This window comes from Daucus carota, chromosome 4 (assembly GCF_001625215.2).
Source record: "Daucus carota subsp. sativus chromosome 4, DH1 v3.0, whole genome shotgun sequence".
NCBI lineage: Eukaryota > Viridiplantae > Streptophyta > Magnoliopsida > Apiales > Apiaceae > Daucus > Daucus carota.
The window spans coordinates 50,976,475-50,993,847 of record NC_030384.2 but is presented as its reverse complement, the minus strand read 5'-3'; the positions used below and the strand labels follow the sequence as shown (position 1 = coordinate 50,993,847).

Below are 17,373 nucleotides of genomic sequence, written 5' to 3'. Positions count from 1 at the left end.
GGAATTTAAGTGTTGTGCCACTTCTGACTTGCCACCTATAAATTCTGAATTTTTATCTAATCAAGTCCAAATAAGCTCAATTTATTCCAAAATTAGAAATATTTATTTTCCTTCCATTAAACACTAAAATGTATTTCCTGCCATGAAACACTAAAATATAATTAGTTAATACCCTATTATTTACAGATTATGGGAATAAAATCACATAAAAGTATATATGAAATATACTCTATCAATTAAAGATGTTTATGAAATTCATCCTATATTACTTCAGTCAACCTTCAATTATTTTGGAATGTAAGAAATTACATTGAATGGTTTAGAGTCAATTGAAAAATAACTACGACCTGAAAATGATATTTATTAGCAATATTCATGATTAGATATTATTAATGTTGGGATCGGAATTTATAAAAGAAGAAAGGCAGAAGGATTTTTGTTGATATTCTTACTTGGTTGCTTACTTACAACCGATGTATCTCAGGTCTTTATATAGCAAGACTGAGAAGAATATGAGTTTTTATCTTTATTATGGTTCATGAATAGGAACAGGAGACTTTTCATTGCCTACATTGAATATTTGACTCAGTACTTATGACTCTTAGACATAATTCATGAGAATTACAAATTAGCTTATTTTTAACACCCCCTCTTAATTTGTAATTCCTAAACTGCTTTTGAATTTTGTAAATTTCTCGCTTGAGACTGATTTTTGTGAAGATATTAGCAACTTTCTCATTTGTGTTGATGAACTTTAGCAAAACTTCTCCATCTTGCACCAGATCTCGAATAAAGTGATGACATAGATCAATATGTTTGGTGCGGCTATGAAAGACAAGATTTTTAGTCATTGCAATTGCTGACATGTTGTCACACAATATAGTAGTCGGCCTTTCTCAACTTGTTCCCCATCATTAAGTATTCTCCTGAGCCAAATTGCTTCGCATGCTGCATCTGAAGCTGAGACATATTCTGCCTCTGCAGAAGAAAGTGCAACAGTTTTCTGTTTTCTGGATGACCACGAGATAGACTTTGTTCCCAAGAAAAATATGTAACCTGAAGTGCTTCTGCGGTCATCAATAGAATCAGCCCATTCGCTGTCAGTATAACCAATCAGCTTGTTATTTTCGTCTTTTGTGCATTCAGGCAATGATTCTTAGTACCCTTCAAGTAACGAAGAATGCGTTTCGCTGCTGAGTAATGCAAGCTGCTTGGTTCTTGCATAAATCTTGATACTAGGCTAACTGGATAAACTATATATGGCCCTGTATTTGTTTGATAAATAAGCGATCCCACAAGAATTCGATATCTCCTTACATCAATCTTTGTTGCACCATCATCAAGTTGTAGTTTCAGATTTGAAGCCATAGGAGTATCCATCGGCCTGCAATTTTCCATATGAAATCTCCTCAACAAATCTCAATATACTTCTCCTGACATAAAGTTATTTCACAAGAAGATTGCTTCACTTGGATACCAAAAAAGTATTTCATAAGGCCTAGATCAGTCATTTTGAATTCTTCTTTCATTGACCTCTTAAAATCTTCCACTAATTTAACATTAGTTCCCATATAGATCAAGTCATCCACATATAAACATACAATGAGAAAATCATGCATACCAGATTTTTTAACATACGAGGACGACTCACTTTTGCTTCTCTGGAAACCTTTTTTACGAAAATAGCCATCAGTCGTAGCATTCCAATCATGTGGCGCTTGCTTCAGACCTTACCAGGCTTTATTATGGCGATAAACTTTCTTTTCTTGGCCTTTTTTGATGTACCCTTGAGGCTGCTCCACGTGAACTTCTTCTTGGAGCTCTCCATTAAGAAAGGCCGACTTAGAGTCTGGGAAGGAAGATATGATGCATACAGACCTTCCTCTACTTTTGAGTAGAGAGGTTTTTTCCCCAATGATCCTAGGCTTAAATAGTACCAAGAAAGGTAATAACTAGTCAAATTTTTTACCATGAACATGAAAAAAGTAGTAATGCATTTGATGCAACTAGATTATAAGCCATTATTATATGTTTATGTACTTCATAATGGAATTTGGCCAGATGCTGCTTGAAATCTGAATGTAATCAGACTAGTTATGTACTTACTTCTATCTTTTGTTTTCTTTAGGTGTAAAGTGTAAAATATAGGAAGTTATTGTGTTGAAATTTGATACCCAGTGTATCTACTCATACAGACCAGGGACTAATAGCAAGTTCTTCTAGATTAGTGACTGTAATTGCTTATTACCTTAAATTATATTAACATGTTTTCACATCAGAACAGATGAATCCAGTAAATTATACATATAAAGATTAGGAGGTGGGAAGGGGTGAATGGATTTGGTTGCTTCTTACAAGCAAAATGACGATTGAAGTTGATGTCACTTTCTTGAGAAACCGAATTATATTCCATCGTGCATGCAAGTTCATGTGTTTCATTATGTCTATAAAAACCATTTGTTAATAAGTCAGAGATTAGTTTAAAGAAGAAGATTCAATTAAATATTCATGAAACCCATCCCCTCTTTATTAAATAAATCTTTCAATTATCTTGAAATGTAAAATTACATCGATTGGTTATAATGTCAATAGAAAAATGAGTACCACCTCAGAATAATATTAATTAGCTATATTCATGATTAGAAATTATTACTGGATTAGAAACTATAAAAAAAACAGATGATCTTTTTATATATCAGAAAAAGGGGGAGGGAAAAGGGAAAAGGCTTTGGGCTAATATTCGTATGCCACGAGAACCCACTAGTGAAAAATAAAGGAAAAGCCTTAAAAAATCCTACCCCAGTATTCTCTGTATAGAGAAAGGTGATCATTAAAAAAAACGAATGGACGACAAGAATATTTGAGACAAAGCAAACCAGACCTGCCCAGTGTATTACACTCGTGGAGTCTAGGAAGCGTAAGATGCACACAGAGTTTCCTATACTCTTTAAGTAGAAAGATTGTTTCTGCAATGACCCTAAGAATGAATAGTACCAAAACCAGTACTAACTACTTGAACATTTTACTGTGAACGTGAAAAGAGTAGTAATCCGTTTGGTGCAGAGACTTGCTTGGTTCTCTCTGTAGTTGCAATGGTAGTTCTCTTTATAATTTTTACAAGCATGCCATTTTTTTACAGGCTTGCCTAGGTACAAAAGTGATTGCCAGCGAAACTTTATCTGCTATCAGGAAAGATGTCCTGGCGAAATGCTATGGTGAGAGTTGCAGACTAGCATAATAAACTGCCGTCACAATCTACCCCCATTCCCCCCCCCATTCCTGGCATTCATGAATGTTTTTTGATCCAACATAAATGCTTGCATCCACTTATCAAATATTTTTTTTGTCCATATCTTCTTTGGAATCATTTAGCACATCCGATTTGACTTGGTATAAATATTGAGGCTACTGCCATCAAAATTTTAACAATTTTCACCTTACATAACATGCAAAATATCATGTTGTTTGTGTTCATTTATGTAGGTGGTGACATTTCTAGGAAAAAGAAATTGCTTAAGAAACAGGTGATGTTTTTTGTTCCCAAGTCGGTTAATATTATCAATGCTTATAACAAAGTGGCACCACATATTTGTTAATGTTATTTGATTATGTGTTACATGCGTGCAATTTTATTTAAAACAGCTTATGGCATATTAAATTTATAACTAAGTCACTAGTAATAAATTCTTTTGTACACACACACACACACACACACACACACTCCTTTGGACCAAGCAGGTTCTTTACGTCACTAACAAAATTCATTAATATTAAAATACTAACAAAATGATGTCAAAAGTTAAATTACAAATAATAAATTTCGAACTATATAGGCCCTGTTTGGAAGTTAGAGGTTTGGGCAAAAATTAGAGGTTTGAGGTGGTTTAGAGGTTTGACCACTAGAATCCGCTAATTTTAGTGTTTGGTAGTTAGCGGATTGGAATAGAGGTTTGGGTCCAAAAAGCTAATTTTGAAAAAGCTACTTTGAGGAGCTTTTTGGATCAGAGGTTTTGGTTTGTGTCAGAAAAAGCTAATCAATCAGCTATTTACCCAACAGTTTTACGAGAAACCGCTAATCTAATCCGCTAGTCAAAACATCTAATTCAATCCGCTAGTCAAAACATCTAATTCAATCCGCTAACAGCTAACCGCTAATTCCTAAACAGGGCCATAATCGTCCGTGCTTCGCACGGATTTAAGGCTAGTAATTAGTAAATCATAAAATAAAGTTTCACCATTTTTTTTTAAAAAAATGTTGAAAATTAATTATAATATTTAAATTGGTTCTACAGCAGAACCATTTTCGGCCAAAGTGGTTTCTACAATAGAACCAAATTTAAAAATCAAAAGTTTACTTAAATAGTACTCCCTCCATCCCACCAGGTTCTTTACGTTACTTTTTGACACGCATTTTAAGGCTCGTATAAAGTATACTTGCATAATATATATATATATTAAAAAATTCCTAAAAAAAAGTTTGACGTTTAAATTTTTATTCAAAAAAAAGAAATTTTTTAAAAAACATTATATAACTATACTTTATAAGAGCCTCAAAATACGTGCAAACAGTGTACGTAAGCTATCTGTTGGACGGAGGGAGTATGTGTTAAATTATATGCACATGTTATATATGATTAGTATCTATATTAGAATCAAATTTTATGCATAAGTATGATTAATTTAAAAATAAAATTAAATGGTTCTCTACAAGACTATGGGTCCGTTTGGGCAAACCTAAAAAAAGTGACTTCTTGCTTAAAGCATAGATTGGATTAGAATTGATAAGCAAATAAGTTAATAAAATGTTTGGATTAGAAGTTGAAGCTGTGAGAGAGAAACTAGTATTCTTAACTTCTTAAAAGTGCTTCTACTTAATTACACAAACAGGTCAAGAAAAGCAGAAGTCCAGAAGCAGCTTCTGCTTATGCTAAACAAACAAGGGCTATATATGTAATAAAGATTCTCATATATTTTTTAAGTACTTGTTTCAGGCCGAAGGAAAGAAAAGAATGAAGGCAATTGGTAAAGTTGATGTACCTCAAGAAGCATTTATGGCTGTATTAAAACTTGAGAAGGAAGTTTTATAAATGTCTAGCATGTAAGGTGACGGGAGATTCAATATTACTGACCACAGATCAAAACTATTTTGTAGAATAGCGGATATTCTTTGCAACAGTTGCAATACATTTTTTTCTTCTATGCTGTAGAAAGTCAGCCTCAACCCTAGATGCGCAGGGCTGGTAACAAGGCAACGTGTAGTTGTGATCTCACTTATCACTCAGCATGACCTGTTAACAGGAGTTTACAAATTACAGAGTCTCACCGGTATTCTTTAAATATCAAGTTCTATTCGGTCTTTCTTATGTTTGTGTATATATAATTTCTAGGGTCTGATAAGTATTGAAAAGTTTATTTTTTTTTTCATGAGATTTAGGTTTGTGTTTAATATTGTTTTAGACTTCCTTTAATATATTAAAATTTTGGAATACGAATGAAAAATCAATATACTTATATAAAGGAGAAGCGAGGGGCGTGTAGGTGGCGCCTCTCACCTCGCTCCGTTCTATTTTTCTAATTTTCTGAAATTTTTTGATGCAAAATATCAAAAATTAGAACTACCTTTTTTTAGTTTGGGTATATTAGAAGCAAGTTTCTGAATCTGATTTTGTTTCAGATTATTTATGGAATATAGTAGCTTGAAAGTTTTAATCTGATTTTGTTTCAGATTATTTAATTATGGGAAAGAGTAGCACACAAGTCTCTCTGCACCTATAAATACCCCTATATAGATTGTAGAGTTTTGGATCCTCTAAACGCAACCTCTTCTCTCTCAATCCCACAACCCTACTCCTCTCTGGTGATGGTTCTCTTGCTCGATTTCTAACTCGGTGGTGCCGTTCTTCTGCAACGATAAGTGAAGGCTGTTTATACAGTATTAAAACAATAAAGGTTGTTGCAAGTAAAGGTAGTTATAGATTGCTATGTTGGAGTCGACAAATTCAAATACCGGAAAAGAATATAGCTAGTATTTATAAAAGAGAACTTGATTTAGTTGTCTCTACGATACATGAGCAGTCTCAAACTCAAATGTTCCTAAAAAGTAAAAAACAATAAAGAGAAACAGAGCGCAGAAAATATACTCCAATCATGAACTTAGCATCACATATAAGTGATCCAAGGTTAAGAATAATAATAAGTGATTCTCTCGTTAATTCGTTAATGATAAAGATACAGAAGGTACATTCTTCAAGACTCGTGTTAGCCTGCTAATTATGTTACCCACTCGGCACAAATCATTGATCAATCAATATATATATATATAAAGGAAGATGCGGGCGTCTCTAGAATTGTTCGATGCAGTCTTCTAATTTTTCTTAAATTTCGGAGAGAAAATATAGTTATAATTCAAAAAATCAGGTTCAAAAATTCTAAAAGTAATACAATTCTTTTCTTATCGAATTCTAAAGATGATACAATTCTTTTCTTATTTGGTATTTCTTATTGAATTCTAAAAATGATACAATTCTTTTCTTATTTAGTAATCCTAGAAGAAATAGGATTATATTTATTCAAACTAACAATAATAGATAAAATACAATTTATATTTAAGATCTGTAAGGCAATATGTACAATTCTTATTTTCGATAAGATATATAGAAGATGTAGGTGAATTATATATTATAAAATTTTATTTTTGATAAGATATATAGAAGAATAATCTAATACTAGGTCCGTAATCAAAACTGTGTTTAAGGGAACACGATATGTTTGAATCATAAAATTTATTTTTTTTCGATTTAGTGTTATAATTTTCTTAAATTTTGAATAGATAATAAAGGATTGTAAAGATAATAATCATTAAAAGAACTAATAGAAAAAAAATGAGAACCATAAAAGAATGATAATTTTTAACTAATAAATAGGAATCATAAAATAAAAATAATTAACAAATAAAATAGGATATATAAAACAGCAATTATATATTACTTTTATGATAATGTTAATGATTCTCGATTAGTATTGGGTTTGACGGTCATGGGAGGTGGCCTAAATTAATTTTTATCTAAATAATAATAAATTTTATAATAGTATCATGTTTGACGGGAAAACGGCTAAAATAATTTCTGATCTAAGTTATAATATATATATTTTTATTAAAACTGGATCACAATTTAAAATAATTTTATCCAACTATAATCTTTAGCTTTATCATAATTATGATAATTATAATTAGTATTGTGTTTCATGGTAGGCGACTCAATCTAATGTCTATATTATAATGTTTTGTTATTAGTATTTTGTTTGACAAGAGAGCGGCTCAAACTAATGTTTACTTATATTATTATATTTAATTTTATCATAATTATAATAATTATTGATTAATATTGTCTTTGATGGGAGGGCGGGTCAAACAATTTTTTTTTAATTTTATTAATGATATGTTTAACGGGAACATGACTCAAAATAACTTTTATGCAATTATAGCATTAATTCTTCTCAAAATTTATAAAAAAGATTCTTGATTAGTATTGTGTTTGAGGGGAGGGCGGCCCAGATTAATTTTTATCTGAATAATAATAAATTTTCTATTAGTATTATGTGTGATGGGAAAACGACTAAAATAATTTTTATCTAAGTTATAATATTTTTTTTTTATTAAAATGGGGCCACATCTTAAAATAATTTTTATCCAATTATAATCTTTGACTTTATCATAATTATAATAATTTTTATTAGTACTGTAGTTGATGGTAGGGCGACTCAAACTAATATATATATATATATATATATATATATATATATATATATATTGTATTATTTTGTTATTAGTATTGTGCTTGACAAGAGAGTGACTCAAACTAATTTTTATCTATATTATTATATTTAATTTTATCATAATTATAATAATTATTGATTAATATTGTCTTTGATGGGAGGGCGGCTCAAATAATTTTTTTATTAGTATTGTGTTTGACAGGAGGGCCACTTAAACAAATTTTTATATTAATTATAATATTTTTTTTAATGATATGTTTGACGGGAACATGATTCAAAATAATTTTTATACAATTATAGTATTAATTCGTATCAAAATTTATAAAAAAAATTATAACGCCGCGCAAAGCGCGGCTTTATACACTTAGTGTAAGGATAAAGGAGAAACGAGAGGTGTTGGGAGAGTTTCGTTATATTTTTCTAATGTTTTGGAATTTTTGAATTATAAATGTTGAAAATAAAAATTAAATTTTAGTTCGATAAATTGGAAGAAAAATTCAAAATTATCTTTTCTAGGTTCGAGATATAATATATTGTGTACGCGTTTAATTTATTCAAATTCAATTATATTCTCAAATTTCGTATTATATTACATAAGGATATAATTATCTGCTAAAAATATATGAATACATTAAATCATGTGATTTATTCGTATGACGATCAAAATATGTAATATATTATTCTAAATAATCTATATACAATATGACATATTAAATTATTCATGCGTTTATTTAGAAGAATATTATGATAACGCTGTGAAGTACGGTTTATAAACTAGTAAGAAATAATATAGACCCAGCCCGAATCCAAGAGAAAAGGCTCCATGCATTATTTAAGATAAATGGGCATCAATGTTATTTTTTGAAAAAATAACTTCAAATATCATTTAAAACGTAATTTCGTGTTGTGTTTTAATTTTCTAAGGGAGAAACAATATCAAGTTAATTTTTTATCCAATATCATAAACATGACATGAAATTGTGTTTTGAAATAATATTTTGGACAATTTTTTTAGAAAGTGATAATAGAAGCTGTTTTTGCTAAATTGGGAGATTTGGAGTCCAAATCCTAAACTCAAATGGCGTAAGAAGCAGCAAGACAAATGACCCCTTGGTTGTTTAGATAGTGCCCAACTGCCCATAATAACGTTTGGAGTAAATCAAATGTCTTTTGATTTTAAAAATAAAATTATAAACATATTGTCACACCACTAAACCATCCTTAATAATCTATATTCATTGCTTAAAAGAAAATCTTGGTTTATTATTGCTCTTTTTTTTTTTAAGATAAGCTTATTATTGCTTATTTATAATCCCAATTTTCTGCGATATATATTGGAGCTAAAATTATCAACATTGCGGCTCCAACGTGCAAAATTCTCAATTCTAACTATTGTAGCGAAGTAGTTTATATGACCTAACAACATTCTGTGCATATTGTTTGAGAGTATGTAGTAAAAACGGACATTTGCATTGTGTCATGATCCAACTTGTCTGAGAGTTTAATTCGCAAGCAAACAATTTTCTAGAGAAGTTTCCTTGCTCCAACCAAAATCTCCGCATGTAGTCAGAACAGTTGAGAGTATGTAATCATCCACCTCTATACCTTCTACTTGCATTCTGTACATAAACCTCAAAGCTTCTCCACAAAACCCATTCTTTGCATAACATAATATTATAGCCTTCCAAGATATCAAATTCCTTTCCGGCATGCTGTCAAAAATTTGGGTTGCTTCAGAAACACATCCGCATTTGGCATACATATTAATCAAAGAGCTGCTCACGAAAACATCAGACAAAGCAGGGGTCTTGTTAATTGAAGAGTGAAGCAATCTTCCTTGCCAGATGTTTTTCTGTTTTGCACATGCTTTCAAAGCTGATGAATATGTGAAAGAATTAGGTTCTACACCTTCCCCTAACATTTCTTTCAAAAATCTAAGGGCCTCATCCTCGTGGCCTGGGCGAGCACATCCAGATATCATCGCAGTCCAGGAAACAACATCTTTGAGAGGCAAGCCTTCAAGTACGTGATATGCAGTAGTGTACTCTCCACATCTACAGTATAGCCAGACAAGAGTGCTTCCCAAGTAGATGTTACCGTGAATACAATTCTTCACTATCTGTGCATGCATTTCCTTTCCAGTAACTAAATCCCTAGCAAGGCCGCATGCTTTTAGGATACTGACCATGGTCAACTTGTTAGCAGATATTTTTCGCCTTCTCATCACTCGAAAGAGATGAATAGCCTCTTCACCAAACCCATTCCGAGCATAGCCTGCTATCATGGACGTCCAACTAACTGTATTCCTCTTTGTCATGCAGTTGAAAACTGTCCTGGAATGCACGATCTCCCCACATTTTGCATACATATCAAGCAGTGAAGTATGAATAAAAACATCATTTTTACATATCTGTTTAACAACAGCCCCGTGTAGCTGTCTTCCAAATCCCAATGCCTGCTCATCCCCACAAGCCTTGAGAAGACTAGACAACGTAAACTCGTTTGGAGCGAATCCTTGGTTTAACATTTGCAAAAACATGGCAAAAGCCTCCTGGCCCAACTGGCGTTGTGAGCAAGCGGAGATGATAGTTGTCCAGCTGACTACATCCCTGTGTTTGATGCGTTGAAATGCACGAAACATATCTCCCAGGTCACCACATTGTGCATAGAAATACAAAACAGCGGTATCAAGAATCAAATTAGTAGAGCATTGTTTAAGAATCCGAGCATGAATCTGTTGGCCAAGCCGAAAATCCAAAGTGCGAGTAGAGAAATTGAGGATACAAACATAGGTGTTAGCATTGGGGAGAATACCGGAATGAAAAAGAGCTGCCAAGAAGCTAAAGGCTTGGTAATCCAAGCCGAAAGTAATGTAGGCATTAAGAAGAGCCGTCCAAGAAACAACATTTGGTTTAGACATAGAATCAAACAGATTCCGGGCAGAAATGAGTTGGGCGAATCTAATATAAGCAGAAATCAAGTTATTAAAGAGGAAAGTAGAATGAATGAAGCGCCTAGTAATGATGGAGTGAATGATATGAACATGTTGAAGAGTAGAGGAGGACTGAAGCTGGAGAGCAAGACAGGTGGGGTCCATGGGTGGAGGATGAGGAGGAAGATGGGGGTGTGTGAGTGAATGGCATGGCAACTGAAAGTTTGGAGAATTGCTTAGTCTGAGCAGGTGTTGTCTTGTAGGCTGCTGCTTATTTTGCGGATACTTGGGAGGGAAAGAAGACACTATCTGTGGGATGACCCACAACGTCGCCGACAACATCGCACCGATTAACAGCAACAAACAATACTACACAGCTCTGCTGCTGTCAATCTTTATATAACTTTCCTCAGAGTTTACGAGACCAATTATTAATTACTCTTTTATAATTTTTGATTAAAAATTAATCAATTTAATTAATAAAAATAGAAATGTGATCAATAAAAAGAAAGAAGGAAATAGTAAAAAATACAAACTTATTATTTCTTAAAATAGAAAGCAACTTCCAAAATAAGCAAGATCGTTTCATAGAGTAAAAAAAAAGATTATAAGTGATAAATAAACCGGAATTATAAGTTATTAAAATTGTTTAAATAAATTTATTTATAAATCAATTAGTGTCTAATAATTATAAAAATTAAATTATTAAAACACAACAAATTTTATTAATAAAAAAATATCATATATTAAAAATTTGAAAACTTCATAATAAAATGCAAATCATTAAAATAGTTCGAAATAAATTAGCATTTCTGACTTCCCGACTTAAAACAACCCAAAAGAAACACTAACATAAAAAGTAGAAATAACTTAAAGTGTTAAAAAACATTCGGAAACACTTAAAAAAAGTTCCGTCAATTCCGTAATTTTTGTTAATTTTTCTAATTATTTATTGTACATAAATTTCAACTAAAATATAATTAATTTGACTATTCAAAAATTTAAAAAGAAATCATATATCACTAGACAGAGGTAGGGATGAGCAAAACCGAACCAAAAACCGAAACCGAAACCGAAACCATAAAAAACCGGATGAAACCGCACCGTTAGAGCATCTCCAATGAGGGTGCCAAGAGAGGTGCCAAAATGCCATGTGGCATGACACGGCATAACAATCTTTTTGGCTACCCATTGGAGTGATAGGGGTGCCAAGCAAAGTTGCCAATTTTTGGCACCCTTTGGCAACCTACCAAAATGGGAAAAATTCATTTATTGTCATAAAAACCTATAATATCCTATCTAATTTTAGATAAACAAAATTAAAGTATTTTTGACAAATTTAGTTGCCAACCATTGAAGTGAATATTGATAAGAGGGGTGCCAAAAGTAACTTAAAAGAAAGAGAAAATAAAATATTGATATTTTTGATGAATAAGCATGTTTAGCAACTTTGGTTGGCACCTCACATTGGAGATGCTCTTAAAAACCGAACCACTTAATAACCGAACCGAATAGAAACCGAACCACTAATATGGTTGCGGTTTGGTTTTAAATTTTTAAAAATCGAATAGAAACCAAACCGAACCGAATAAAATTAATTATATATATATATATATATATATATATTTAAAATTATGTATATTAATATTTTAGTTTAGTTTTATAGACTATCTTATAATTGTCTAATATGCTATGGGGCGTTTATAATTGTCTAATATGCTATGGGGCGTTTTTCTTCTTTATCATGCTTTTCTGTGTCAGCATTTGAGTTTATATGGTCCAACAAAATGAACAGAATGAGGCAAGTGCTGCACAGGTTATTTCGGTAACCATATAATTTATTTGAGATGCTTGTGAGGTTGTGGTGCTGTGATATTGCCATCGCTCATGCACACTTTATTTTATATCTTTGAATTATGTTAAATTATATCAATATTTGTATATCCATAAGACATTTAACAAATATATTAAAAAGAGTTTATATATTTGGTTTTGAAACCGAAGCCTCACTATTTAAAACCGAAACCGAATTCAAAAAACCGAAAAAACCGAACCGCACCATTTGTATATGGTTTGGTTTTGGTTTTGGATTTTAAAAACCGAATTAATATGGTTACGGTGCGGTTTTTAGTCAAAACCGCACCGAACCGCACCATGCTCATTAGGGGTGAACAAAAAACCGTTTAACCCGCAAAACCGACCCAACCCGCCCCTTATTTCGGCCGACCAAACCGAACCGTTCCAAACCGAAAAATAATTGGGTTCGATTTTTTATAACCCGACTAAATTGGGTTGGGTTAGGTTTTTTAAATAATTAACCCCCACCCAACCCGACCCAACCCGTTTAAAGATAATAAATTTATAATAGTGTGACTATGTCTGCTTAGTTTATATCTTGTTGCTTGTGTTTTATTGTTCAGATTGTTTGCATAATCGTTTATATTTTAGTTGGGTTGAGCTTTATTTTTTCTTGACTTATAAGTTTGAGAAAATAGTTAATAAATATTTATGGCAGCAGGAACTGTAAGATATTAGAAAGCCAAGTAAATTAGATTCCATGCACACTCATTTTGTATTAACAGGGAATCTCCATTTGTATTGCAATGAAGTAACATTAACATGACTTAATAGTGAACAACTGAACATAGTCATGGTAACATAGATTAGGATCACTGCTGGCAAACTATATGCTTTAAACAGATATTACAGCTGAACTTGGGTTTCCTCAAGCGCTACACTCGTAGAATAACCCGATTAACCCGACCCAACCCGACCCTACCCGACGTATGAATAATAGGGTTGGGTTGAAAATATTTTTGAGGGTTAACGGGTTCGAATTTTTATAAACCGATTATATTGGGTTGGGTTGAAGTTTTGCCACTAACTCGGCCAACCCGACCCGTGTTCACCCCTAATGCTCATGCCTAGACAGAGGAACTAACTTGCAACACCCCCAGTGTGGGCGGTGTAGAGTATTATTTATTTTTTCCCATTCCAAATAATTTTACCATTTCATTTATATATTTCTATTGAAAAAACAAAAAAAGAACAGAAGTTGTTGCTGTCGCAGTGCTAAACGCCAAATGCTCCTACACTTGATCACTTTTTCTTTCTCTGTTCTTTCTTCCGTGCATCTTCCTCTCGTTTCTTCTTCTCTTTCTCTTTCTTCCTTTTCACCTCCTCTTCAACCTGCTGCTTTCTCTCTCGCTCCTTCTCATCCCTTTTCTTCTTCTTGTCTTTTTCTTCTCTTCTTTTCTTCGCTTCCTTGTCTTTCCTTTCCAATTCTTCTCTCCTCACTTTCATCTCATTCTTCTTCCTCTTCTCTTCCTCTTCCTTGTCCTTTGTACCTTGCTTTTCAATCCTCCTCCTCTTTTTCTTCCGTGCTGCTTTTGTAAGCTCTCTCTTGATCTTAAAACACATATTGATATACAGGGCTTTGCACTAGTATTAGGACCTAGTAGTCATTTATACTATCTACCGCACATTAATTGGTTGTTTATTTTGAGGCGGCACGCCAAAATTATTTCCAATGTAGTAGTATTCATGTATTGTCTGTTTGTTACCGTCCACGGTCCATGTCAAGTGCCGGCAACTATCAAATTTGGTTTCAGCTCACATTTTATTTTTAACCTTGGAAGTACATACAAACCAAACAAGCCGACTTTATAAGCATATATAACTAAAGGGAGGGAGATTTTGAATTTGTAATTGTGTAAATCGCACTTAAAAAATACTGGTTTAGATCTTGATTAGCAGTAGTATCTCCCTTGTTTCAATGTATGTATGCTTGATTAACACTAGTTATTATCTACAATGATCTTGTCAGCCATAATGAATCTTTACTCGTCAAAAGAGATGAGCTTTTGTCCAGCAATATCGATTGAAATATCAAGGAGAACGCCTCGAGCAATAAACAGGTTTATATGGTCTCCAATTGGAGATGAATGTACAAAATTTAGTCCAACTATATCTTTATGTAACCATTCTTGATCATCCACTCCAAACTCCAATGTTGATTCACATTTTTGTAAGTCCAGTAAGCCCACCCAAATGTTGCACGCCCGTATAAAGCTAGTTGTGCACTGCCAAACCTTTGGTAATCCTCTTTCGTTGCTCCGCTCACTCCCCATTCATTCACCCATTCCCCTGTATATTCAAAAATCTTTTAGACTGATCATGTTTCAACATATGAATACATGAAAACGAACCCATCCACAGTTAAAGTTTGTATTTGTATGGGTTTTCGGTAGACAACACATACCAACTAAAGTAAGAGGTCCATTTGATGTGGTGACCGTGCTCAATTCAGCCGATCTGTTGTTGTTAACATAATCAATATGTTGTTGCACTGTCATTCTATCAAAATAATCAGCATAGAGGTTGTAGTAATGCACGTCAATGACCACTCTGTCTAGACTGCTGCCTAAAGACAGGAGCTCAGTATTATCTGCCGACAATCTGTTACACATGATCACAAAAGTGGTCGACGAGTGCTTGCGAACCACTTGATGACCATCACGGTAATACTTGGTCACAGTATCTAGGGACACCCCTGGTGCTGTAGGCTCATTCAGCAGTTCAATTGCATAAAAGCTTGGATCTTTTGCATACCTAATATGCATGTGTGAATTGGAAAATTCATATGTATACAAAACTTAAATCATCTTAGATTTCTTTTCTTACTTGTTAATAAAGTTAAAGTGTTCATTTGTCTTATAAAAAAGAAAGCAGAATGAAAGGCTCTTGGATGTTACCTAGCAGATAAAAAATCGATAACATCCAGAGTCTGTTGAATAGTGGACTCGGTTTTTCCCCATTCCAGAGAACCATCACGTGAGGCGCTGTGTTCATTGCCATTTTGTGAGCCTGGTGCAGCATGTAGATCAACTATAACCAACAATCTATATTTTCTGTGGCAGAAAGACAAGGATTAAGCATACGGGTTGCTTGACCGGCTATGTTGACTTAAGAAAGCTAGTTAGATGGAGTTGTGGGTGTAGAAGAAAGTAACATACTTTGCCCACATGAAAGCATTGTCTAATGCTGCTAAGGATCCACCAATGTATGGCTTAGGCGGTGTTGGATCACTGGCGATCCACCACCCCACAGGAATTCTTACGGCATTCAATCCATTTTCTGATATGAATTTGAAGTCTTCTTCTGTTATGAAAGTGGTCCAGTGCTCCTGGTGATTACTCAGGTGTTAATAATCCATTTACAATATGATTAAATGGAATGTGGTGGGAACATACGAAGAGTAGGGTGGCCAATGCAAGTCTGAGATAGGATTTGCAAAAAGATAATAGTCAAAATAATTGAAATTGATCAAGGAATGAGTAGCATACGAATATATCCAAACAAATACGGAAACAAGGCGAGCATGTTGTTATGGTTGAATATACTAGTGAGTATAGCTTACTTTCATGACTTGAGCAGCTCTAGGACCATAACCATTAGTGACTTGAAATTCACCTTGTCCTCCTCTTATAGAATTGACCACAAAAACCGAAGGATTACTATCTCCCCATCCGCTCTCTCCATCATAATCCGCTGTCACAATCTCCTCTCTTCTTACCTGTAAGCATCCAAAATATTAAAATCATGCATCAATCCATCTTTTTACCTTGAGAATTTTCTAGGTAAAGTTTTGCTTTTTAAGTCTGCGAGTCCAGAATGGGAAAATAAAAGTAGAAAACTAATAGCACGCAACCTGCAAAAAGAAGCCATTAGGAGCCTTGATCTTGACACGATTTGCATCATCTGAATTTCTCACAATTTGGAAAGTCTGGGAATCACCAGGTACAACTGTAGTCGCCGATACAACATTGTTTGCATCTGTGTCCACTCCCACGAACTGCTTGTTGAACACTCTCAGCTGATAACTAGTCTCATTTATCCTCCAAACCTGGGCATCAATGTATCCATATAAAATACTAATACTAGTATCTAGATAAGTGTATTGTGTGTGATCAATGACACTAAAATTGACTCCAGATACACTGATTAGTTCTCTCTTTACTGATTTCAGCAGGCTCAATCATTGAAATGTTGTTGGCTTCCCAAGTAGGATTAAAGAAGACGAAATTTGTAAAATAGGCTACCTACCGCAAAAGTTTCCCAGCCAGAAGCACTCGTTCTGTTTGCTACAATAATATTTCCACCACCAAGTTCAGCACTTAAATATTTCCCAACTGTCACGGATTTAAATTGAAGACCAGCTCCATCCTAGACATGGATGCGTTCCATTTAAGAAATTAGAAAACACGAGATCGTTTGAATTGTAAATTTATATTCAAAAGCAGAAAATACTGACCATGAAATCTCTGTTGACAATACCATCGAACAAAGAAGGCTTAATCCAGCCTTCAGTAAGGAGCCAACCACCAAGGTTGACGGCTTTAACACGGAAACTTGGATCACTCCTCCCGTACGTATTATGAAACACACTACAACAAATGATAAGAATGCAAACCACTTGTCTCCTTGACAACATTATTATTAACGCCATTTGTAAACCTCTTCAATTTCATGTGCTGTATATATAAGCGATCGAAACAATATGGAGTGGAACTCTTTTGAACATGACATGCTGATTTGTATATACTATATAAAGTAGATGTTTTACTTTGACCTTCTCAAATTTAGTAATTAGTTAGGCCAGAGTT

The 17,373-nt window shown here is 33.5% G+C and overlaps 3 protein-coding genes across 6 annotated transcripts in view; 1 reads left to right on the top strand and 2 right to left on the bottom strand.

Annotated features, from left to right (window-relative positions):
* Positions 1–5,363, top strand: part of LOC108218517 (translation factor GUF1 homolog, chloroplastic) — a 34,815-nt gene extending 29,452 nt beyond the window's left edge. For 3 of the 4 annotated variants that reach the window (XM_064092294.1, XM_064092293.1, XM_064092295.1), the window contains 3 exons: positions 3,140–3,215; positions 3,484–3,524; positions 4,992–5,202. In XM_064092294.1, coding sequence (XP_063948364.1) covers positions 3,140–3,215; positions 3,484–3,524; positions 4,992–5,087 — 213 coding nt within the window. In that variant the 3' untranslated portion in view covers positions 5,088–5,202. Of the gene's footprint in view, positions 1–3,139; positions 3,216–3,483; positions 3,525–4,991 lie in introns of all 4 variants that reach the window. The other variant, XM_017391489.2, reaches the window with a different exon arrangement.
* A 3,655-nt stretch (positions 5,364–9,018) lies between these two features.
* Positions 9,019–11,106, bottom strand: LOC108216397 (pentatricopeptide repeat-containing protein At4g18520, chloroplastic). The gene has a single exon (XM_017389150.2). The coding sequence runs from the start codon at positions 11,048–11,050 to the stop codon at positions 9,278–9,280; it is 1,773 nt and encodes a 590-aa protein (XP_017244639.1). The 5' UTR covers positions 11,051–11,106; the 3' UTR covers positions 9,019–9,277.
* Positions 11,107–14,546: 3,440 nt separating this feature from the next.
* Positions 14,547–17,373, bottom strand: LOC108216572 (probable glucan 1,3-beta-glucosidase A). Its single transcript, XM_017389368.2, has 8 exons — positions 17,022–17,373; positions 16,814–16,933; positions 16,419–16,613; positions 16,128–16,283; positions 15,724–15,893; positions 15,463–15,618; positions 14,970–15,319; positions 14,547–14,854 (listed from the first exon to the last, which is right to left on the bottom strand). The coding sequence occupies exons 1-8, from the start codon at positions 17,214–17,216 to the stop codon at positions 14,673–14,675; spliced, it is 1,524 nt and encodes a 507-aa protein (XP_017244857.1). The 5' UTR covers positions 17,217–17,373; the 3' UTR covers positions 14,547–14,672.